General features: G+C 38.9%; 1 protein-coding gene across 2 annotated transcripts in view; it reads right to left on the bottom strand.

Moving 5' to 3' along the window:
* The window catches only part of LOC137187458 (ephrin type-B receptor 1-like), a 103,016-nt gene that overhangs the window by 53,351 nt on the left and 23,183 nt on the right, over positions 1-26,482 (bottom strand). For both annotated transcript variants that reach the window (XM_067596349.1, XM_067596348.1), the window contains exons 2-6: positions 16,232-16,296; positions 15,338-15,628; positions 14,396-14,614; positions 14,129-14,309; positions 3,728-3,883 (exon numbers count right to left, since the gene is read on the bottom strand). In XM_067596349.1, the coding sequence (XP_067452450.1) occupies positions 3,728-3,883; positions 14,129-14,309; positions 14,396-14,614; positions 15,338-15,628; positions 16,232-16,296 (912 nt within the window). The remainder of the gene's footprint in view (positions 1-3,727; positions 3,884-14,128; positions 14,310-14,395; positions 14,615-15,337; positions 15,629-16,231; positions 16,297-26,482) is intronic.

Here is a 26,482-nt window from a genome sequence, read left to right as displayed (position 1 = left end):
GCACTTCTTCTCGCCTATTCACACACGTCATAGTTATCACGACGCACACAGACACACACAAAATGACATGTTGAAACAAGAGCGGTTGAGATGAATTTGATATTCAACCTTGGCATATGTTGAATCACAGAGTCATAAGAAATGTCTGTGGCAGCCCTGTGGAAGATCTGTGTGTGTGTATGTATTTCTCAAACAGGCAGGCAGAGACACCCACACTGCAGAATCAAAGTGTTAGCAATCAGCGGGGGGTTGAAAATCTAAGTAGCACCATCTTATAAACATTCCTTCTGAGAGAGAGGCCCCATCAGAAACTGTGCATTCGTAATTATATGCACAGCGACACATGCGGCGTGTTGATACAGATATTCACTCAATTTAACTTTTTATCTAAATAGCACAACTACTTTTACATTGTCAGACACTCACAGCAAATACACATTCAGACGCAACACAGAAAGAAAATAACTGATAATCGTCTTTTAAATTGACCGTTTTTACTGTCATAACAATAGACACTATTTTTAAAGAGACGCAGTCTGTACTGCAACCTTCAGCAACATCATGTTCTTCGATGAATGTTTTGTAAGTGGCTTTCACGGTATCAATCTGACCTATACACAAAAATACACTTCTGAACAACCCACATAGTTGCATACAGTACACATACACACCTCCTCCATACCTATGCAGCTCATGGCATACTGTGGGAATGATTTTCTGTCAGGTTACTATCCACATAATGTGCGCTCACTCTTCCATTTCACTGATCTGATTATATATCTAATTGAGTTTATACAAAATAGAAATAAACTGAAGCTCCTTCCTATACTGAAGTTCTGTCCCTCAGTTTTCAGGGTTTTCCCCTTCTTCGTCATTACTGTTGTGCTTGGAAAAAAAAAAAGTATAACGCTAATTTGTTTTTGCCCTTGAATTGAAAGCACCAAGGTAATTCATAGAGCTGTGTAGGCTGAGTAGGTTGACACCTGACACTTTTTCACTGGGAAAGTTGATTTTTCTTCTATCAGCATCAATTTGAGAGTGTGCTGCCATTGTTGAGGTGAGGCTTTTCAGGTGCTTTCACTGTTGTCAGAATAGGTTAACTGCATAAATTGTTCCATAATCGCTCTCGCAAAATCATTTTTAACTTTCATTTCGAGATTACCTCTATAAAATTGTATATTGCAGTAGATAATGAGTGGTGACACTGGAATAAAAGAAGAATAAAACCAATCTCAAATACTGCAGCACGTAGCCTCAGTGATTTGAGATTTTAGTGTAAGACATGAAATCCATGAGTTTTAATCCTCCTGAACTATCTTTTGGTGACAAATCACTATATTTTTTGCCTCTATGGATGTTTTAATTGATACCTTTCATACCTAACCTGTTTGGTGCGATTCAGATGAACTCTGGTGTGTTTGCTTTTAGGCTGGTGTGGAAGTTGTCAAACAAACTGGTACAGACGAACAAGTGGGTCAAGACTGCCTGAAAATAGGGTCACAGTCTGCTTCAAAGTGGACCAAGTCCATCTGCTGATCGTGAACACTCAAAAATGTAATCTGTGTAAACTATGTTTGGGCTATATTTACATAAGCTCATTGGGTAACACATGGTAACACATATTTGTGTCATTAGGTGAGCGCAGGGATTTACCCCAATATAGCAGAAAGTGAAAACTCAAAAAGATATGTAGTGTTTGTGTCCTACCCTGTGTAATTTGTAAGTTCCTCATTAAAAAGTGAATGAAACCTAACAAGCACACAGTAACTTACATACAGACATACAGTATCAGGTCCAGCAGCAGTCTCAGCTATTAACATTTAGATTTAATTATTACTTCATGAGTTCTTTGTGATGTCAGAGAAGATAAGTAACCACATAAGGCTCAGTAAACCCCAATTTAACTAGATTTTGCTCTGTGGGTTCATGTAGCGCTGAAAGTGGCCAAAAGTGTTCAATAGATTAGTTGCTTGTCATGTCTGTGTGACTTACTGCTTATAGCAGCTCTTAGGTTGTTTGTAAAAAAAAGTCACTTACGATGGTAAAGAAATTACCCTGATTCTCTATGGGCTCAATGCACAGCATGCTCACTAGAGACTTCCACCAACCAAGACAGCTAACTTCTGGTTTAGCCCTCCAGCTAACTTGATTGGGGATAAAATGTGATCAGACCAAATGGATCAAATAGTGAAACGTTACAGGGGTTCGCGCAAAAAAAAAAAAAAAAAAATGCTGATTTACAAATGTCTCTTTCACAATGTAATTCTATGGGAAAAAGTCTGTTTGGGCCCAATAGCATCACAATGGACCCAGAAGTTGTAATTACACAGTTTGGCTACTATGTCAAATTGTCTTCAAAGCCTGGTGGTGTTCCTGGGGTGCTTGGAAACAGACTAAAACAAACTAAAAGGCAACAATGTATTATTTTCTTCTTCAGTCCAGACCAACTGAACTGAATTACAGGTGAGAAATAAACCTACATGTGTGTTACTGGACAAACTACAGTAACATAGTATCATTTAGTGTGTTTTTAAACCAGCAGTTTGTTTGTTCTTGTTACATTTTTATCCTCGTTTGCTGTTTTTTTTTCTCCACAAAAATTCAATTGAACTAAAAGCCACGAGATCATTCACTACACACGTTGGTTAGATGTGTCTGGGACGGGACCTTGATTCATCCTCCATCTGGCTGCTAGCTACCGTTCTCTGTTTACAGGATCTGTTTAGCTCAAACTCGTAGAATTCGCCTTGTAGTTGGGTCGGACTGAGGTTGGATCATGTTCCACACAAATGAACTGCTTGAAAAAAAACAAACAATTTGTTTGGGAACGGACCAAGACCATTTCTCTCAGTTCAGTTGTTTGAGTCTGCACTTGTATAATTGCTGTTTTCAGATCTGCCCAAACAAATCAAACCAAGGGGGAAAACTAACCAGAGTCTGATTTAAGAGTCCAAAGCTGGTAGACAGAGGTCAAAACCAGCATGCTGAAGGACATGTAAAGTAGGGCTCATAAATTGGTCACCAATAGTCACTGCAATGAGTCATCCAACCCAGCTGAGAGAAAATATCAGATATATTTTATATATTTCTCTGTCAGAATGTTGCAAATTCATCTCTGAATGTAAACAATTAAATAAAGAGCTGCCTATGAATGAACTGGAGCTTTTTTAGCCCCCCAAAAAACATGCTGTTGTATCCAGGTCAGGAGGACGGTGTGAATAACACATGCCTACACCCAGTACACACACATGCACGCTAATACACACAGCTTCAGACTGTGAGACTAGCTACAGAGACAGTCCAGAATGATTCATGTCTCAACCTACTTACACCATCTCTCTGTGGAACTAAGTGGGAACGCCTCATCTTGCATAGCAATATAGCCTCTTCAACACACTAAACACAGAGTCACTTCAATGAAAAGCCTGAGGAATGTGGCAGCGTTATTACTTACTGCTCCCCAAAGACGGGAACATTGCGGCACACACTCGTCGTCGAATGAGGTGCATAAAATTAGAGCTGGAATGATAAATCAAAGCAGATGTTGGCCTTTAATTTAATGATGAGATATGTGACTCTCAGTGTCAAACATGACTTCAGTCCAAAAATACTGCATCAGACTTCACAAACCTGTATTGGTCACACTGAGGCATAATCATATAAGCATAAGCTACCGGAAGGTTTATTTTTGTTTGTGTATGTGTTTGTTTGACGGAGACTGACTCACTGGTGCACACGTCCTCTGGTTTGTCCATGTCACCGCGGTAATAGCCGTTCCGACAACCACAGAGGGTGGCGGCCTCGATGGTGGATCGGCTGTTGAGTGGACATTGCTGACATAATCCTGCCCCCTGGGAGGATTTAAAGGTGCCTTGAGGACAAGCTGTAAAGAACGAGAGAGATGGGAAAAAACACGTAAGAAAAACACAATACACAACTCTTTCTCCTGAACATGAATAGAAGTCAACATGTTTTGTTGAGTCTTTTCTTAGTTGTGTAATGCTTCTAAGCCTTTTGTTTGTCTTGATTGAAAGACATCTGGTAAACTTTGTTTTAGAAAGACGCTGAACCAGTAGGGTTATTATAAGGTTGACAAAGCACAGAGGCGGATTTCTGAGGATAGCACCATATTATCTTGTTCAGACAAGACACAAAATCATTTTGTGTCGGCCAACAAAATCAGTGTCAGATGATGGTTTCATATCTCTGGTTCTCTTATCTGGGTCAGAGTTCTTTCTGCCCATAAATATCAACCGTATTATAATTCATGGCATGAATCACATATGTGAATTCTTAAAGATGATGTCCTACTTTTCCCAACTTTTATTCATTCAGGGATGGCTCATGCTGAGGATACAGTAAATTCTCGTTATTCAGTTTGCAGACATGCAGTTTCATTATTTGAACTGCAGTCCACCTGGACAAGTGGACAAGACTAGCTTTGTAATGGAGGTCTGAGTCAGTGTGGATCAGACGCTTACAGAAGCTACAGAAGCTTCTATAGTGAATTCAAATTTGTGTGTATCTGTCATCTACAGTTTTTAGGATATATGAAAGCTTTTCCCCGCAGATGATTGAATGCCAAGAGCCACCTGAAGGTGGCAGGACAGGTGTCCCTCTGTAGCCTCAAATTTGACCCACGGTGAAAGTAATACCACACGCCTGAGCCTTTGAAGTTATCTTCACTCATCACCCATAATATAATATGCATTTAATACGCATCTGTTACAAAATAACTTCTGCGCTTTCATCATCAAACACAGAGTCATTAAGAATTCTTTGTTTGGCACAGATTCGCAGTTCAACCAGTGGGAATCATCAGAAAAATGAAAAGCATTGAATGCACACAGTTCAAGCAATTTCATGAAAAAAAAGTAAGATTAAATGTTCTCACTCTTCTACATCTCTGTACTTTTTCCAGCATTTGTTTCAAGCTGCATTTTTAATTTTTGACATAACTTTTGATTGCAATAAAGCTACACCTTTGCCTGAGCATGATGTCATAGACCACAATCATTGCTGGAACAGTAAATATTTCACTGGCTCTTTGAACAAAATAAGCAGTGTGTTAGAAACAGAGCTGCCTCACCTAACCTCAAAGATATTTTAAGCTTGTACATAGACAGGCCTGCCTAACTCTGTGTATTTGCTCAGAATTCACAGCACAATAGAAATTTCAATACAGTACACGTAGCACCGTGTAGCATTCTTGACAAAATATTCAGAGCAGCTGTCAGAATGCTCTTCATGTTTCAGAGAACAGTGTAGGCTACTTCTCAATTATTTGTCGGTTGTATGTTAAGTACCTTGTTCAAGGTATTATGATTGTAGCTCAGGTTAGCCATTAAATGATTCCAAGCTGGTGCAGCAGTTCAATTCTTCAAAGCTCCAATTTATGCAGAAACACTGCCACTACGGCACTACTACGACTGGCTGCGTGTGTGACTGACAACGAGTACTGAGAGTATGTAACAGCCAAACTGAAGGAAGGGGTTTGAAGCTCAAGTGAAGTACAAATGGTGGGAAAAAACTTTGTTTCATTTCTTAAGTCAATATAGGAATTACTACAAGTGAATGTACAAAATGATGGTTTCACATTTACATAACAAATTCACATTCACTTAACAAATTGACTTCTTGTAGACTTTTTAAGTCAACATTCAGACAAATGACCTGTGCGCTGAACTGATAGCGGCAAGCAAATTTAATTTCACAGCAATAGTTTTATCTAACAGAGATCTTCGCCTTCAATTTTCTTTTTTTTTTTTTTTTGGACGTGTGCTCTGCACTCTGTCAGACTTGTTAAGTTATACATACAGTATCACATGTGAAGTTAAGAGGACATTGTGTCCCAAAAGCAGGTCTGTTTCATATTCACCCATGGGATTACATAAGTGCCTTTTTGATGAGGGCCAATACATTCTGAATTATGACTATAAGTCAAAAAAAAGCTGAACAAGAACACAGAAAGGTGTGAAATGAGAAATAAGACTGAACCACAGGCTCTGCCAAAAGGCTGCAAAAAAAAACCAAATGAGGTTTTTAATGTTACTTTTTTTTACAGTTCTGATTTATCATTAGCACTTTGTTTTCCTCCCTTCGCTGTAATGAATGTTCACTTTATCTCCAAGATATTTTAAATGCTGTAAGACCAAAATGCAAATGTTACATAGATTTATGGTGGAAGACAGAAGAGGATTGCATAAGCAGGCTTTTAAAGAGTCCATACAAACTGGAGCTAAAATAATAACATGAATTAAGCGAGAGAAGTAAATTTAAGTGCCAGCAAGTTAAGAACCTCAGACTCACTTAGTCAAATGTTAAAGGGTTTAAGGATCACACATATTTTGTTCAAGAGAGACCAAAAATGGTAAAATTAACAAAGAAGGAAACAAATAAAGACTTGAGAGAAAGAGAAAAGAGAAAGAAACAGGAGAGAATAAGGGGAAGAGAAACACAAAGAAACTGTAGTTTTTGTTCTCGTCTCTCAATAACAAAGTATTTCTCCAGTACGATTGTGTTCTCGCCCCTAAAATATTATATTATTTCTTGGTTTTGCCGATGCTTTTGTTCTAACTCGATTTACAGTGAAAGACGCTGTAATTTGCCCCTATGTTTACTGCACATTACACTGTACATGATCACATAGTATATTATATTATATTATATTACATATAATATTGCAGGAGATGATGTTTGTCTGTTGCCAGCAAGAGGTACTTGTTTTATCACCTGGAAGTTACGTAACATCAGTAAACTGCACTCACATAGGACTTAAATGTCCTGTCCTTATTGTACAGAGGGCGTAGTTAATACCTTCAGCCCTCAATTAATTTTATTTCAATCTTAAAGGATATGGCTGGTGATTTTATATACTTTTCTTATTGTCAGCCTACTTACACAACCTCTTGACTTTGTACTGAAGTTCTTTGAGAAGCAAAGTCAAGAGGTTGTGATAAGCTCGAGAGGCTCTTTAAACACAACTACATTCCTGCGCATGTGCACTGGTGTCTGCCGTACAAGGAACTACTCTCTGGAGAGTGAAAATATGATTGCAGTCTTTGGAGGTACTTCTGTAGAAACTACTATAACCATGGTTTTGGGGGTGAAAGAACATGTCACATGGACCACAACGGAGGTCTACGGCAGAGGAATACGATACATCAGGTTTTGGATACACACACTGTATCTGTAAGTAGGATCAATTCATGGTTGGTTTATCTCAGAACATTTGCTGGCAATAAGAAAAATGTAGAAAATCGGTAACCACAATACCATGAAGAGTAAACAATCACATGTCATTGATTTTAATGGGCAAGCACTTGCGTTGTGATGCCTTGTGATGTAATGTGATGTGATGTGATGTGATGCGTTGCGTTGTGATGCGTGAAGTTGCGTTGCAATGCATTACGTTGTGTTGCGTTGTGATGCAATGTGATATAATGTGATGTGTTGTGATGTGTTGTGATGTGATGCGTTGCAATGCGTTGCGTTGTGTTGTGATGCGATGGGTTGTGTTGTGTTGTGATGTGATGTAATGTGATGTGTTGTTATGTGATGTGATGTGATGCATTGTGTTGTTATGTGCTGTGATGTGATGCGATGGGTTGCGTTGTGATGTAATGTGTTGTGTTGTTATGTGATGAGATGTGATGTGATGTGATGTGATGTGATGTGTTGTGATGTGTTGTGTTGTGATATGATGTGTTATGTTATGTTATGTTATGTTATGTTATGTTATGTTATGTTATGTTATGTTATGTTATGTTATGTTATGTTATGTTATAAATCCATTATAAGTCGATGGTTGATTCTGTACACACATCTATTGCATGTCTGTCCATCCTGGGAGGGGGATCCCTCCTCTGTTGCTCTTACTGAGGTTTCTTCCATTTTTTTTTTCCTGTTAAAGGGTTTTTTTAGGGAGTCTCTCCTCATTTGAATCGAGGGTTTAAGGATAGAGGATGTATTGCTGTACAGATTGTAAAGCCCCTTGAGGCAAATTTATGATTTGTGATTTTAGGTTAAATTTGACTTGACTTGGCTTAAACAGAATGCAAACCCTTAAATTAGGGACGGGCAATATGATTAAGACCAATATCACAACATTAATAACAACACTGTATATGTCATGATATAGCAAATGTGTGCAAAATCATATGTTAATTAATAACAACTGATAGTCATAAAATGAACTAATCCGGGTCCTGATGGTGCTTCACTCTTTTTTGCAGTACATTCTGAGCTAGAATCATTTTGGCACTGATACGCCATCGAAAATTCGCTGAGTCCACAAGTAGTTCGCTACCATCTGAACTGTAGGGGCTGGTGAAACACATCCTTAGAATAAAAAGCTGTGAAAGGCTGCAGGAGAGTGTTACCACTGGAGCTGCTGCTTCTTGTTACAGCTCTGTTGCGACTGCCAGACATTTTGCTGCCATTCTAGCCAGGCCACAGAACGTGTCTCACTCATGGCTCCACTCCACTATCTTTACACACTATTTGCTGAAGCAGCTTGTATCTCTGAAGTGTGAAATTAATTTGCGAATGTATATAAATGCCTATTTCTGGTGGAAATCGACATGAACTGAATATAGAATGAGACAATTCATGTTACTTTTTACTTTTTCTTTATGTACATAGAGCAAAAATATTTTTTCTTGTTTATGTCACCTCTCCTCCAGAGAAAACAGGTGGAAGGAATGTTATGGTTTCCCCTCCAGCGGACATCAGGGGTTGGAGGCTGGTAGGTCTTAACATTAACTTGGACCACAGTGGTTTAAACAGAGTGACCAACCAAGAAAGCAATCGGCATCATAGACTGTATATGAAGATGGATGTAGCGAGGTGTGACATCACCCATTGGTTTACATCGGAGCCAATTTGAAGCCTACAGTTGCTGTTTACGGTCGGCGCAATCGTTTTCATTGGGAGCTAGAATCTTCCAAATAAGAAATGTGGAGTATTGCCTTTCACACTCTGGAAACACTCCCCGCTACCTCAGACCAAAGCTAACGCTAGCTTACTGGGAACACTGAGCAGTGCACACTTGAGCTTACATTAGCTACCACCGTAATTAAGTAACATTGAACTTACTTGCGACAATAGTCTGACTCAGTGCAAGTCATGGAGCTGTGGAAAAGAAGCAAGTAAGCCAACTGTCAATCAATGCCCACATGGTAGATATCAAAACCTAATATAAGTCTTCAAATTGTATTAACAGAGTAATAATTTCCAAAATGACCGACAGAAAACTTATTTGAGCACCCGAATGTAGCGATTAACACAATACCGACTCATTGAAAAAAACGATAGAATTAGTATTTCTAGAGAGAAGTTGACACTTTTTAAATGGGAGTCGGTTGAAACCAGAGAGTTTTTGGAGTCAGCGTTTAGCGGCATTCAGTGGCATTGACATACATCTTAAGGTACTTCCACATTAGCTTCAGCCTCAAGCTGTGGTAGTTGCCAGCATTAGACTCTTTAAACCCTTTAAACCTGTCGCAAAGTGGTCATACTACTTGAAATGTAATATCCATCATGCTTTCTCAAATATTCAAATTATCTTTAGTTACAGTTTTTCTAATGTTTCCCACCGTCTCCATTCGCCTCCCTCCTCTTCTGTCTGTCTATGTCTGTCTCCCTCTCAGTTAGCTTCTTTATATTCACAAATCTACCTTTCTTTGAAGTCATCCCTTCAGGAGTGTCAATGGCTTATGCCTCTGTGAATGTGTGTGTGCGTGTGTGTGTGTGTGCGCGTGCGTGCGTGTGTCTTGAATAGGCAGATAGACATCTGGCTTGTCAAGGTCATTTATTCAACAACCTTGCTCATACACATGGCGCGTGTCACCATGGCAACAAGTCTTGCTCCCTCTCTCCATTAGTTATCTCTAGATACCTCTCTGTACAGTTATCTCTGTCTGTCTTTCTGTGTCCAGCTGTCTGAGGATTTCAAACTACTGACCCTACATATGCATGCACATGTTGTGTGTGTCTACGTTTGTGCACACACACAGTAACATAGGAGGAAAAGACCGAAACATTGATTTGGTTATAGTGGCTTTTCATCAAAAATCTAACCAAGCAGTGTGTTGTGCCTCCAGTATGATACACAACAATCCATTAATGTTATTCTAATGTGTCATTCTGATCAAACACAATTTTTTTTTATTGTTTTTTACTGAGTTTTTGTCGTCTTAAAAATTCAAGCCTTCTAAGAGTTCTGGAAATATTTGGGGGATTTTTGTATTTGAAATGTCACATTTTAAGAAGTTAATGGAAGCAGCTACTCCAAAATGTTCACAGTTAGTCATATAAATGTATTTAACGTCTAAATCAGTACCTTATTTGGCGTGGATAGGATGGACAAAAAAAAAAAAAAAATGCCTTTGAAGAAGAAATCAAGCGACTCACACAGCAGAAGAACCATCATGTAAATGCGACAAATGTACTGAACGAATGAGGAGACAAAGAGAAAGAAAATGCAAAAGACAGGAGAGATAGATAAACGAGCACAAAGAAAAGAATACAGGGAGAAAAAGAAGGAGTCGCCAAAACACAAAAAGAGAGAGAGAAAAAAAAGATTTATTCTTCTGTTTCCCTCAGTGCCTTTAGCCAGCTGTGTGGAGTCATGCAGAGACCATGTTGATGAAAATTGTGTAAAGTTGGCATACAGGCTCACTGATCAATTATTAACTACTTGCACAACTTTGAGTGTGTGTCTCTCTGTGTATGTGTGTGTGTGTGTGTGTGTGTGTGTGTGTGTGTGTGTGTGTGTGTGTGTGTGTGTGGTAAAAGGCCACAGGTTTTAAAAACACTTAGAGCATAGTTGGAGTCCACAGCAGGGGGAGTTTGTGTGTTTGTTTGTGTTTGATGGAAGTGCTGACATTTATAGTGTGGTGCAAATCAAGTAAGGGCCTATTTAAATATGTGTTTATTTTACACACACACACACACACACACACACACACACACAGTACTTTGATGTTGAGCCAGTTTTACCGTATGGTTTGCACAATATACAGGTTTTGGTGTAAAATAAACACCATCTCTGTGGCCGGACACAAAACACACACACACACGCACGCACACACACAAAGACAACCATCTGTTCTAATAGTGAGTCCACTGCTGCCAAGTTGTTATCAGCTGATTGGCAGGAGAGCACACACCAAAAAGATGCCAGCTCAGAGGAGACAGACTGGACATGATCTGTCCCACGACATCTTAAATCAGCGTTGAAGCACATCAGCTTTGAGTAAAGCACACAAGGCAGGTATATGTAGACATGCCATCGCAGAGTCTGTCACATCATATCGACTGAGACTGACTTTGATCAGCTTGCTCTAACTGTCACTATACTATCCAAGAATATCCCAATGAGCAGTGTCTTTCACTGAGGCTTACTACAAGCTTACAGCTGAGGTTCAAAGAGGGTCTTTGTGAATACAATGAGACCTTCTGGTTTTGTTGTTCAAGGGCGACAATGACACACAAAGGGACTTTTAATCATTTCAAATTCAACCTTAATTCCTGCTGCAAACGTCGATCAAAATTAACATTTTCAGACTTAATCACTATTTCTCATGACTCAAGTTTTCCTAACCTTTGGCCGACTCAAATATTACATGAAGGAAAAAAAAAAACAGAAAAGAGAGTGACACCAAAGACTAAGATAACATTTCAGTCAGTTCATTTAATGTATTTCACCAGAGACAGATAGAAAATCAGTCTCCTTTGTGCTCTCACAGTTTTTTTTACCTTTCTGTCCTTGATATGTCCTCTTTTTCACTTTCTTCCCAGTCCATCTCTCAAGAGAGCTTTCCATTTCTTTTTCTTTCTTTCCTTCTTTCTTTTTCTCTTTCTTTCTTTCTTTCCATCCTTCTTTCTGATACCGCTATATCTCTCCGACACCCTCTGACAGTTCAGGACTAATTTGCACTAGACTAATCTGGCTGGAACACGCTAAACTAATTAACATGGGATGAAGCGGCCTCACTTATCATTGCACCATATGTACATACATCACACACACATGCTCACACGCCCACACACACACACACACACACACACACACACACACACTCACCTATACAAAATGGATGAGACTCTCCGGGGAGAATAAGAAATGACAGGTACTACTTTGGAAATGGGGAAAGAGGGCAGATAAAAACGGAAACAAAAAGAGGTAGAAATATATGGAACATTGAAGGAAGAGGAGCTATTTCTGTGCCATGTTCACCACCACCAAGTCTGCTTCTACTTATATTAACATATGGAACATTGTGGGCTGCACCCTTGAGCAAAACCCATCTGAAAATGTATACAGTGCATGCATGTTATTATTCAGCAAGGAGTGCCAAAAATGACATACTTTACTTCCCTACGCAACACATTTTCTATTCCTGCATAACTGACTCAGCATAGAGCAGTCCAACAACAGTGACGATGTGTGTAAAGCAAGCCAGGATTTAAATATAGCTTCTTTCTAACAGCAAATAGCAAACACAGAGTTATTCAAAAGATAATCTCCATGCCATGTAACACATAAACACACATGTAAGAGACACATATTGGTATTTGGTTAATTGTTTATGTTGTAATCACACATTAAATATATTGTAACATTATTTAAGTTCATACTGCACAATTGAAAATCCTTCACAGAGCTTATACACAGAGCTTCTCCCTCCAGACTTAGAAAAATAGCTCCTCTGATCTCTCCTGGTGCAGTTATGGACAAGTGGGTACTTCAATTCATATGCTGAAGCACTTCCCTGCAGTCACGTCCTTGTGGACAGAAGTGTTTAATTCAATATCAGTAATAATGAATATAAATCTCTCTCCTTGTCCTGTTGTTTGCTTGTAAAGGTCTAGGGCTGCACAGCTAAGGTCAAAAAAGACAGGCCTAGTAGCGGGCCCAGTCTTTTTGGCTGCTAAGAGAATGAGTTTGTTAAATTGGAAGATTCGCAAGTCAAATTGTTTCTCAATAGAAACATGGTCACTTGAATTTTTTAATATTCTTAGTATGGAACTAATAGTGAGCAGCTTTATTTGAGATTATTTTGAAACTCTGTTTCCCCTGCACAAGTCAAGCAGACCTTATGATAATGAACTATATAATTAACTGTGTGGCACTGTACTGTAATGTTATGTGTTGTTGTATGGTGTATCAGTGTACCACTTTGTACTGAGCTTTTTTTGTTTGTTTCCCCCTTTGTATGTATATTTTATATAAATGTAAAATACTAAAAATAAAAATAATAATAATATTGAAAAGTTCATGCAGCAGTTTGTGTGTATCTTATGTACAGTTAATGTATATTTTGAGGAGTATTATAGGTGGACTTCACTATATATTTGCCATTATTCTGTTCTTCAGTGCTGCGATGCAGGAACGTACTGTATATTTTTACTATTCGCGACAGTTGATAGTGCCATAAGGCAGTTTTAATGCATACGGGCCATGTAAAGTATACGTGTGCACATGAGCGTGTGTGTTAAAGTTTAGGAATACAACATCAAGGCGGTAATGGACCAGACTTCAAGCAAATTTTTTTTCCCTGCCTCCTGTGGACTTCATTTGGTGAAACTGGTAAAACTGGATTTAATTTGGTGAAACACGAGTCAAAACTAAGATATTTTGCGGACTAAGTGGCCTATGGGAACTTGAAACATGGTAAAACGTAATATAAAAGCTGAGCTTATTGCCATTTGTTTCATTCCAGCATGCTTGGTGACATCTTTTTGGTGTGTGAAATATTGATCACAGTTGTATTTTCTGAGTTACTATGGTTTGAATGGTCTCGTGTGTTTGCTGTATGCTCACTAAGCCAATAACATGGTCGCTATGGTTGAATATCAGAGGCATGTTTGCTGGTGATTGATTTTCTGCTGGATATCGATTTTCTTTCACACTGGCTTGTTAGCTTTTGCTATAAGACAATATGACTTTTGTGTGCAGTGTTTGCTGGTAGTAAGGTCATTAAAAAAAGAATGAATTCAGTCTACATGTTATCCCCTCTAACATGCTGTGGTACAGTACAGTATTTGCATCTGTGTTCAGTTTTCTTTCATTTTTTTACGAGCACATTTTGGACTACCAGGCATCATTAATGCAAAGATTTACCTCGACACACGTTGCCATTGTCTGGTTCATAACCCGCCTTGCAGCTGCAGCTGCCGATGGGTACCATCCACTCTCCATCTCCGTTACAGTAGAGCTTTATGGGCACGTCCACTTCCTCCGCATTGGGGATACAACTTCCTCTGGCAATGACTAATGAGGTGGATTCTGCTCCAGTCAATGTCTGCACATAACCAGAGTCAGAATGAAATGCTGCACCAATGTCTGATGGATAAAGCAACACAATTTTTAGTTAGTTATGGTCCATACCTCTGGGAAAAAAGCAAAGTTCTGCACAACGCTGGGGCATTTCTTGTAGAATACTCTGACAGCCAGAAGGGACATGCAAGCGCCCAGATCCTGGAAGGCCAAGTGGAACCCTCTGCCTTTGGAAAGTGGCCCGAAACTCCGAACTTCTGTGTTCACCTTCATAAGCCTTCCCCCGAAATCAACCTGGGAGAAACTCTCATCTGCTGCAATGGTGTCAACCTATAGCAGAGATAAAAGAAAGAAAGAAACAAATTCATTGTTCATGGTTTTTCTGTTCCTATTCTTTCTGGAATTTTAGATTTGCTAGGTATTTTTCAAAGCTGCTGTAAAATATTAGATAAATGCACTTGTGACCACATACCATATAATTCTATTATATTATAATTTAGCCATAATTTGCCATGTCCCCAGTGAATCTCCATGACGGCACCAGAGGTAGCAACTAGGAGATTTACAAGACTTGGATGGGAAATCTCTGAATATTCTGTCAAAACATTGGTTGAGACTTGTTATATACATCTTCAGGAGAGAAGTGAAATATGAAACTATGAATCCCAAGGCGAACTGGGAAAAACAACCAATTAGTAATTTTTTAATTTTAATATCTAATAACTTGGTAGACACTTTTCAATAAAACCAGCTTTTAGGGTGATCTGCTTGTGGATTTTTGATCAATTTTGGATCAGTGCAGTGTTTTCCTCTAGACTCTTGTTTGATTTTGAGCCTCTGGAAGGTCTTGTGTATAGTAGCAATAAATGAGTCTCATGAGTTTGCAGCACTCAGCAGTGCCATTTAACAAACATAAATGATTAAAAAAAATCTGAATCTACGCTGAACCAGTGGTGAAGCAATTTGTGTTGAGTAACATTGAGGATAACATCCAAATTTTACTTCGAAATGCTAATTTATGCTACTCAAACAGTCTACTTCCTGGGCAGTTACCTTAAGGAAGGGAGCATTTGCCCAGTACTCCACCCCTTTGATGCCCTCTGACACGGTCCTGTCAGTCTCCAGGTAGTAAAGGTTGAACGTCTCTTTGCAGGAACCCAGGACACTGGGGATGGAGGCACAGTCACGTACAGTGAAGCGGATCTCCACGTAAATACGCTGTGCCGCCCGCCTGTCGATGTAAGTGGTGAGGAGCCAGTTGTTCTGGCTAGGTTCAAACACGTTGCACACCTGGTACGTCCTGATGGTGTTGAGGTTCTCATCATAGCCGCTCACCTCCTCCCACTGGGGAATGTGTGTGTGTGTGTGTGGAAGGGGCAGGGGGCATGGATGAGAGGGGAGGAAGAAGGAGAGGCTAAGATGATTAATGGGTTTACCAAACCCTGACACAAATTAAACTTTCTCTTTCCCTCCCTCACATTTTGTCCCCCTCTTCCCCCAACCCCCCTCCCTCATTCATTTTTTTCTCTCTACCTTGTTCTGTGCTGCGCAGGGACAGCCATTCATCACAATTAGAGCCACTCACCTCAAACACACACACCACACCACTGTAGCCAGGCTGGTAGCCAAGCCAGCATTTCCAAAATCAAAGATGTTCAAAAAGTGGGTTGAAGACCCAGTTTCACTCTATTCTATTCTATTCTACTCTATTGTAATCTCTTCTGTGCTGCACCTTTCAGATCTATTGGAATCTGTTATATTCTGCATCAATGGCGGTTAATTGGTGTCACCTTGCCACTGTAATTATGATTTTGACAGACTTGTTAATGGAGCACTGTAAAGTGTACTTAAACTGCTTTCCCCAAGGGTACACACACACACACACACACATACACACACATATACACCTGCACACACGTACAGTACACCTTTGCACATTGTTCTTACTCCATTGGCAGGGAATGATATCCAGCCGAGCTCAGCTGTCGCTGTCCTTGTATCCATCACTGTCTCTGTCAGATGAAAAGAGAGACAGAGGGAGCAGCAGGAAGAGGACAGGTATGAGTTTAATTAACAGTCAGTTCAGATGCCAACTTTAGTACTGTATAGTGATGTGTGCCATTCATATTCATAAATTCCTAATTTACATCTTTTCTGTAACCCTTCTCTTTCTCTTGTTTCTACCCTTTCTTTGATCAAGGAGATAAGTAGCCACAAATAAATAACCAGGACTCTATTTATGCTAATACAGTATAAACAAAATTAATGAGATGGCAAAATGACAACAAAGGTAATCCACTTAGAAAATAAAGTATATAGAAATCAGCAGCAGCAATAGCAGTTAGAAACAGGAAGCAGTTAGCAGCAGCAATACCTTATATTGAATAACATGGGTGAAGACTGTGGCAAAAGCTGTTGGCAGTGACATGTTATGTTATTACTAATTGATGGTGATTGAAAGTTGAGTAAATATATTTCTTTACTCAATAGCAGAAGTTAATGATACCAAAGGTGTCTTCAAACAACTCAAAACCTCCCATATTTCACATCTTCTTTATGTAACATATAAACAAAGAGAAAAACAAGCACTTTGGAGGTATTTACTGACCATCAACAGCTAGCTTAGCGACTGCATGAAACGCTCCACTGCAGGTAATTCTTGAATGCTGTTAGGCTTACCAGCAGCCTTTTTGACAGCTAGTAAGACACATCATCTAAACAGACAACTTTGGTGTTTGTGTAGTCCTCCTCTTTTAGCAAAGGTCAGCAGTGTCTCCCAACCTCCAGCTCTGGCTAAGCTAAAACGTCTTAGACCAGTCTTAGTCTTTCCACTGAACACAAAGAAAAAACTGATACCAGACCTCCAATCCAACTCCTGCCCTAATCCTGTCTGATTCCTGACAGCAATGTAATTAGGGAGGAACAATATAAATTTGTGACATTTTTCAGCAAAGTTTATACTGTGAAAGCGATCCCTTTTCGCAAAGAGTATGCAACTGTGAGCAATGTTGCAAATCAATGAGCAGGATGGGTGTCCACTGCTGAGTTTTGTATCAATGTGATGAAGTACTTTGATTTGCCAGGAGTTGAATTTGCTGGATTAGTCAAAAGCCAATATTTCCATCTGGTTTATGTTTATGTTATCCATAAACAGTTTCCTGCTTGATTTTTGAGAAAAAGAAATAGTATTTTATAATATAACCAATACTGTGATAAAATGATATAGTGTATGTCTAAATGTACTTCCTAAATGTCTAATTGTAATCGCTTACACTATTGCTATAAGTAACATTATGTAACGTGTTTCTTAATGAGATAATGCCCGCCACTGGCAGTTACAATAGCATATATCAAATAATAATTACATACAAAGTGTGTAGGTGGCACTCAGCTGATTAAGGTGCTACTAATGACTCCATGTCCCCACCTGAACCTACACTATGAGCTCTATCTAGTACACTTTCCTCACACACAAACCCGACACACTGATTAAATCGCAGCAGAGCTTGCAACAACGATGTATGAAAGCTAAGAAGCCTATAATAACTCAACAACAAAGCAACTTGACAACAAAAGAGGGCAACATTCATTGTAAAACATGTCACTACATATTATAGATCCCGCTCTGTTAATGATGAAATATTGCTATGTGAGCAGCCCTAGGAGTGATTTTCAGCATATTCCTCTGTCTGTCTGTCTTTCTTTCTTTACACCTGACAGTTTGGAAATTGGCAAACGAGAGGAATATAATGAGGAAAAAAATAATGTACATTTACATACCCATGCATGTTTATTTTAATGCTTTATTTAACAGGGACAGCGCACATTAAAAAACATTGCTGTGAGTAGCCAAGAGGTTATTTTTCATCTAGCAGAAGTTATAAAGTCACCCAAAGAAAAAACGAATATAAAGATTTAGAGTATTAGATTATTAATTGACACATGCAAAGCAGAAGCACAGACATAAAAAGGACATACAATGCATAAAATTTATATTGGTATAGTATCAAAAGTGGAAGCAAAATCACATGCTATCAAAAATTTAGGATGGTAGATTTATGGAAGACAATTATTTTTTATTACATATTGCTGGTACTAGCATGGATAGCGCGGCAAATCATCAAAATCTTGCAATGTCCATAGAATTCTACTTCTCCAGTAACAAAAGCTTATTAGAAGGAATATACTTGACTATCACATCGTTAGTAAAAAAAAAAAAAAAGGGCAAATTGAGGATAAACTTATTCAAACAATAGAAAGTGAGGTGGCAAAGTGTTGCTCTCAGCTGTCAGAGGGATTGGCAATTTAAAGCCAAAATAACAGTGTTTGAACCACATGAAGGCTAAAAAAATATGAATTCCACATTGTTGTCTCTGATAAATGGTCCATTATGAACTCCTGTGAGATGCTTGCGCTCCCATTACTGTCTTTTCATTTAACTATCATTTTGCTCAGGCAGCCTTTTACCTCTTCGGTGTTACCTGTTCGGTGCGAACTAAACTACTGTATGCAAAATGAACAGTGACACAATGCAGCGAGCGGACACACTGAGATGATCGGGCCGACATAAGTTAGTTGGCACGCTGACAGCACAGACCCTAACATGGAGCCCTTTGTAATAAAACATGGTGAGAAGATTCAACGACATCACACCATGAGGCAGCCGCAGGCAAACAACCCCCCTCGATTCTTGACATGCTCTCCTCCTCGTGCACTCTTTCATTCTGTCATCCTGCTTCTCATTATCTCCTCTCCTCCTCACACCCTCCCCACCTTCATCCTCTCCTTCATTCTACCTCGCTGTCTTTTATCCCCCCCACCCCCACCCCACCACCCCCTCCGCACCTCTCTTCCTTGGGTGCTTCTTTTTTTGTCAATGAGCTACCCTAATTACAGCAGAACCCAGTTTTTCAGCTCTCCCCTGGGAGTGAAGGTCGTTTGGGAAAATGAAATGCTTGTCACGCAAAAATGTAGTCGACTATCAAAATCTTAGACCAAAGCTTACTCAAACGGCGACAATTGTCACTATCTAATTTGTAGCCTCAATGCGTTTAGTGGCATGTTGTCAACAAAGATTTTTTTAAAATGATCCACAGCAGAATATAGACCCTGTTTATTTCTGCCTTGCATATTTTGCCTTTTCAGAAGTCTTTGAAGTTTGGGTAAAAAAAAAAAACAGATTAGAAAGAAAGATGGCAATATAGATAGAAATCCACAGTGTTGACAGAAGAGATGTTGGAATAGCTCCTATAGTCTTACAAGCTATACCTTCCAGCAAAGTCGTGCAAGAAGGGATTTGATTCAGGGCTTTGCTTAAAGAATAGAACAATGGCTTTGCACTGTCACACTGTACCGTACCGCCATCTTTCTGCTTCAAAACAGGGTGTTAAAGGCATATTCTCTTGCAATTTTAGCATACAATGTACAAGCTTAGCTGCTGATACACTTATTGAAAATTGATTGCACTCATACCCAGCAAATCTTGGGAGGACCCCGTGATTCATCATTTCATGTTATTACAGCCCGCAGCTTGAGCATTATAACCAAGTGTTGGGAGACTGATAAGGTAAAAATTGTGAAGTAAATAACTTTTTAATATATCTGAAGTCATAAGGGAACTTAAATATAATAATGATAATAAATAACTTAAATTCTATCAAGTGTTTGATCAACTTTCTCCCTTATAGGGATGATACTGTACTAATGATTATTTTCATTTTTGGTTAATCTGCTTTTTGCAATTAATCATTGAGTCTACCAAATGTCAAAAAATAGTAAAAATTACAGTAACGCTTTATTTCACAGGTCCTTTAATTTTATACTAATTTCCTGGAAATTTTCTGGGTAATTTGCAGGGATTTAACAGTTAATTTAAATTGACATTTTACAGAGAGAGTGGTGCAAATTGGCAAATGTTAGGTTGAGCAGTATGCTCTTTAGTAATCATTAGTAGTTCCCTCTTTCTCTTTGGCTTATCAATTAACTTGGTGGCCCAGGTGTGATAGGGCTTCTGGGTAACAGAGTCCGGAAGTGATTTGGCCAACCACAAAAAAAAAACTTGAACAAGAACTGGTTACTGACGCCCGTCTGTGCTGGCCGCTCGTGGGGAGCTCTCGGCTGGAGCTAGCCGCTGTTGCTGACCAGAGTTCAGCCCCACACACAACCCACTGCCAGCCAGCCTTGTTTCCAACCACATACTTTATGTTAGAGAATGAACTTTCCCTACACACACTAGAAAGCTAACTGCCAGTCATTCTCATAACAGTAAAATTATACGAAAAAAGTGTTAAATTGGTTTAGTTGATAAGTGCCGATTCATTATATTTGGGTTCATACTGTAGGTAGTTGTTAATTTGGCTCTTTTAGTTCAATTTGTACCAAATTGCATAACCCCACTTGTAAAATGCCCTAAAAATTTACTATTAAATACCTGCAAATTACTCAGAAAATTAGTATAAAATGAAGGGACCTGTACAATAAAGTGCTACCAAAATTCCCATCACATTTTCTCAAATCTCAAGGTAACATCCTCAAACTGCTTGTTTTGTTGACCAACAGTCCAAAAACTGTCACATATGACAAAAACAGTAAATAATCTGCAAATATTTGGCATCTACTCTTTGTATATTTGTACAAATTACAAACTACTTTTCCATGAGTAAGAACAACATAACATAAAATCACACAAGCAAACATGCCTTGTGAATTCTCAGCTTTAAGGGGAAGAAGTCTAATCAGAACAAAATGTAGTTGATGGTCTATGCTGGGCTTATTAGAGCGTATCTACTCATCAGTCTAATTAACAGCGCACAGCACACCTCTCTGTGCATAATAGGGTATACTCTGCGATCAGCCTAATTACTTTTGACATATTGGAGTGTGTGATCGCAGTGCGCCCACCTCCCCCGCAGTGTTGCACCTCCTCAACCTACGCTACACCACGGAACGAAACCAAAACCATTTTATGGCAGAGGAAACAGCGGGTAAATCTGTGCGATATTGTAGCAGTCAAAGAGGCTGTTAAATCCTTGTTGTGGCCCATGAGGGAGAAATCAGATTACTTCGCTCACAGATGCTGAATTAGAAGTTTTTACTGTTTCACTGCTTCTCTCGCTTTCTCTTTGCGAGTGTGTGTGTGTGTGTGTGTGTGTGTGTGTGTGTGGGTGTGATGTATGAGCACAGGTGGTCAAATGGCAAGTGAGGTCAGTTCATCTTATGCTAATTAGCCTAGTATGTTCTAACCAGATTAGTCTACTGCTCATAGATTGGAAATTAGTCCTGATTTATATGCCTGTGAATGTGTGTGTGTGTGTGTGTACTGTATATACTGTATGAAGAGAGAGAGAGTGAAAGAAAGTACGCATGGATGCATCACACTTGTGGTTAAAGGAACACACCAAAATAACACGCAGACGCACACATACACAAGCCAAACACATGCTAAAAGCCCTCCTGGAGTGAAAGACGTCATACCGCCCGCAGACACAGTTGTTGACCAATCAGGCGTTGAAGTGGAATGACACAGAGTCACGAAAGGACAATTCAGTCAAGAGCACACACACACACACACACACATTCAGACGCAGATGTGCACTTGCACAAATCAAATATACGTAGAACTAGACAGATAACACGTTTAAACTCTAATATACACACAAAACACAAACTCTGCAGGACTCACGCAGAGCAGCTTTCCTTTTAATGCACCCTCACATGACCTCAGAATCAATTATGATGACAATTATGCGCCAGGGCTCACGGCAATTGAAAGTCTAAAAAACTCATCCACACATGAAACCGAGGCAAACCTCTCCACAGGAAACTATATAATTAAATATGAGGATGAACAGCTGAACAAAAAACTGGACTGGATTAGAAGAAGGAAAGAATGAAAGCAAGTGTATTTATATTACTATCACATTTAAGCTCCTGTCAAAATGTTTTCCCCCCATTAGGCCTACAGGATCTCCAGTGGGCTCAGTGTCTCAGGACCGCTCTTATCTGCACGCGATCCCCTTCAGCTACACTTAGGCTTATACACAGCTGGTAAAGTCTCACCCGATTCTTTCCACATGCAACATCAATCTGAGGTGTTGGCTAATGGGCTGACCCTGTTGTCTTTAAAGAGTCAGCTCAGCAGTTCAAAATCACATGGTGTCAGCAAAAAAAGAGACATAACTATGCAACAACAGTAGATTTACACGTCGAGCCATGGATGTTATAGACGAAATTACAATTCTGCTACAACAGCTCGACACCTTCATGTCATAAATTAAAGAGGGAGTTTAGTTTGGGAGCACTTGATGTTTTTTTTTATCCACTTATCCAGAGTGGAACACGCTCATGGATACTGTGTTTAACTGAGCATCACGCAATTACTGCATTGATCAGTAGCAATCTGATTTTACTGCCTCACTGTAGTACTTAAATGTTTTACCCATGTAAAGCACTTTGTAACTTTTCTTTGAAAAGTGCTGTATAAATATAGTTTATAATTATTGTTATTATATGTTTTAATTTACATATTTAAACTTGTTTATTTCTCATGTATGAAAGTCTGGTCAACTTCCTGTCTTCATACATCCAAAGCCTGACTCTAGTTTGATAGATAATATAACAGTTAGGTTGCATTCATGAAAATATTGAGCCTGTTCTCATTCCCAGGGTTTCAATGAAGGTACCTGTACGAGACGCACCAGGCTTTCAACTAACTCCATCATTAGACGCCACGAGTCCAACGGTGTCCGTATAAGGTGATATTTTCCTTCTTAGGAGGAGGCGGGTTGGATGGATGGCAAAAAGTGGACTTAGCTGCATGTGACCACTGTTCACCTCCTGTTTCCTCAGTTTTTTGTTGTTATGTTTACGTTTCAAGTGATCATTTCAACTGAAACCACAATCTTTCCCTAACCTTGACCGGGTGGTTTTTGTGCCTAAACCTAATCCGACCACGCCAGCTCTGAGCATGTAATATTGGTATGGATGGGTCTACGTTGGATTAAGTTGAAAGCCTGATGCATCTCAGACAGACGCTAAAGGGTACCTTGTGCATCAGAATCAGATGCCAAGGGGCGCTGACAAAGTGTCGGTGTTTGATGCCCTGGGATTAGAGTGTGTTAAAATATTTAGTTATTGATCTTATAGTGAGGCTTATTTTATTGTTTAGCATACTTGCAAAATGTATGCATCCTTCAACAAGTCTACAGTGACTGTAGTGGCTCTGCGGTGCTGTACTTATGTTTCTTTGCGCTAACATTAGCATGCTAACATGTTCACATTAAAAGCAATTTTCAAAAAGATGAGTTCTGAGTTTTGTTTTAAAAGTTGTTGAGTGAGGTGCATGTTCTCAACCCTACAGGTCAGCTCTTACAGAGTCTGGAGGCGGGAGAACTAAATGCAGCATCACTGTCGGCTTTAGTCCTGGACCGAAGAGCAGTTAATGCAAGAGAATCAACAGAACACAGAGATCTGTAAACTTTGAGGAGGTCACTAACAATAATAACTTTATTTATATAGCACTTTTCAAAAGTTACAAAGTGCTTTACAGTAAAAACTAGAAATAAAAGTAAATAAAATCCAAAACTTAAAAATCATGATAAAATAGTCAAGAAGAGTTACATGTACTACACAAATTACCATCTGTTAAGAAAAAACCCTGAGCAGAGATTTAAAAGATGTTAGTTTTGGTGAGGATGGTGGCTGCAGTGTTTTGTACCACTTGTAGATGTTTGATCAGGCTCTTGAGGAGGCCTATGAACAAAGAATTACAGTAATCGAGACGACTGAAAACAGAAACGTCTGTCCCACAAGAGTGTGACCTTGCAAATGTTCAAGTGGTAAAGGGCCGCTTTATTTCAAAAGTCTACTCACATTTCTTTGTGCTTTCAGCTAATACTGGTATAACTTCCTTCTGGATTTCACCTCCTATCTGTGCTGCACAAAACAAATTAGACACATGGGGTTCCGGGTCCCGGTCTATTAATAGTTAATCTCTGTTTATTTTCTTTTACACACTACAGGGCTTCATTTTTTGGCACGCCACCATGTGTACCAGTTTTTGGAAAGGCCAACCTGCAGACTGGCAGTGTTAGTGTTGATGCTGAACATGAATGGCACTGAGCTATCACTTTTGGGGGCAATTAAGAGGTGGTTCAGTGGTTGTTGAAACTTAATTTACATGTAAACATCAAAAAATCTTACTACTTCTTCATGGCAGTCCATTAGATCTATTCCCATTTTCCCTTTTAAAGGTGTGTTTGTGCCAGAGCACAGTCTTGATAATATATGCCAAAGTTGCTGTTGAGGTTGCAGAATTGCTCTTTGTGGTGTTTAGCTTTTTCTCCCCTGTTTCTCATTGCTAAATTAGGTGTTATGGAGCTTAAAATATTTTTGGCCTCAGCTACTGTCAGCTCCAGTCTTATTTATGCATATTTAAACTAAGAAAGGTAATTTAAGAACCTCCATCCCTGCCCAAATATTAGACTGTGCCAAAAAGATAATTCTGAATCAAGCAGTTCAGGTGAACAACATGCAATACATTATGAGGAATCAGTAAAACAAGCTAAATTGGCTTTTAAAAATGTATTTTAATGACCTAATGTGAGAATTAGTTTTAAAAGCATAAATCAATCATTGTTGAATTCTTCATATACTACTGGACCTATTATTTGGGCTTTTTAAATATCAATACTGTTTTCCGTATAAAAAAACCTTATGTTTGTCATCTACTTTGCAGTCAAGAGTTTTTAAAGATTTACAGACTTATCAGATTAACTTCTAAAAAAGGATTTTAGTTGGTTACTGCAGACAGAGAAGTTGCTAACACACGTTGGGGTGGTCAAACACGATTTCATTACTTATCATTTATTTATTAACCATAAAACCTGTGGCTATATATCATAAAAAGGAGGGTATGCATACAAACTTCTTTAGCACCTATGGATGCCTGTGTAAATGTTGGATATGTATCTTCAATTATTAATTAATACGATAAATATTTTATAACTAGGATTTTACAAGTAGTTTTTCCTACTGCGATAAAGACCCTGAAATCCTCAAAGAAAATCTCCCCAGCTAATCTCTGCACCTACCTGACAGCAACATGCACCATGTTGATACTTTTGTGTATGTTACATGTTGTACGATACAAAAAGGAGATGTTTATTGTGGTTAGGGCTGCAACTAATAATTATTCTCGCAATTAATCTTTTTGTTTATTGGCAAAAATGTCCAAAAATTGTTAAAAATGCCATCTTCAAATGTCTCGATCAACAGTCCAAAATCCAAATTCAAATAATCCCATTTAAGAAGCTACAACCAGCAAATGTTTGGCATTTTTACTTAATAAACGACTAAAATGTTTATCCGCTTATCAGAATAGTTGCCGATTAATTTTCTGTCGATCGCTTAATCGATTAATTGCGTAATTGTTGCAGCTCTAATTGTGGCTGTGTGATATATGTTGTTATTTATTATTGTGGCTGAGTGATGTTGTTGGATGTCTTACATACTGTATTGTAACAAATTCCACTTGCTATGTTTAATTCAATTGAACTGGACTAAACTGAATGGAATTAAAACTGCACTATTCAATATTTTATATTAACAGTGGAACAAATGACTATGTGAAAGTGGTCGCTCACATGGCAAACCCACAGAGAATTATCACACGACTCTGCAGTTCCCTTCAAATCTACGGAGTATTTTAGCATCTTTCAGCTCATTTGTTTTGGTTTTACAGCCTGCAACTTCAATCTTTTGGTTCTCTCACATCTACATTTTTTTCCAGCGCTGTTGCAGGCAGTGGTTTTCAGCAAAAAAGCTTGGATAAGCTTGGTTACCTGCCCAGCACCAATCAGCAGACAACGTTACCGCTGGTAAACATAGTAGAGCATCTGACAGCTAAAGAATGTATTTAAAAGGTTATCTGAAGCTTATATCAGGCGTCAGCAGTCTGAGTTTGTCATGTCAGGTGGATATCTGCCACATTTAGTCTTTTTAGCATCAAATTCCCTCTTTGTGTTTCCTCAGACAGTGTTTCCCTGTTGAGCTGTGGTGGAAGTAAAGGAACAAAAAGATGGACCTTGGCATTAAAGAAAGATATCTACTTGATTTGACTAATTTGTACGGCTAAAGCTTCATATTACCTTCAGATAATCTTTTAAATACAATTTTGCACAGAAGGAGGACTGTGGATTT

The sequence above is a fragment of the Thunnus thynnus genome, chromosome 8, assembly GCF_963924715.1.
Source record: "Thunnus thynnus chromosome 8, fThuThy2.1, whole genome shotgun sequence".
Classification (NCBI taxonomy): Eukaryota; Metazoa; Chordata; class Actinopteri; order Scombriformes; family Scombridae; genus Thunnus; species Thunnus thynnus.
This window is presented reverse-complemented; position numbering and strand designations above follow the sequence as displayed.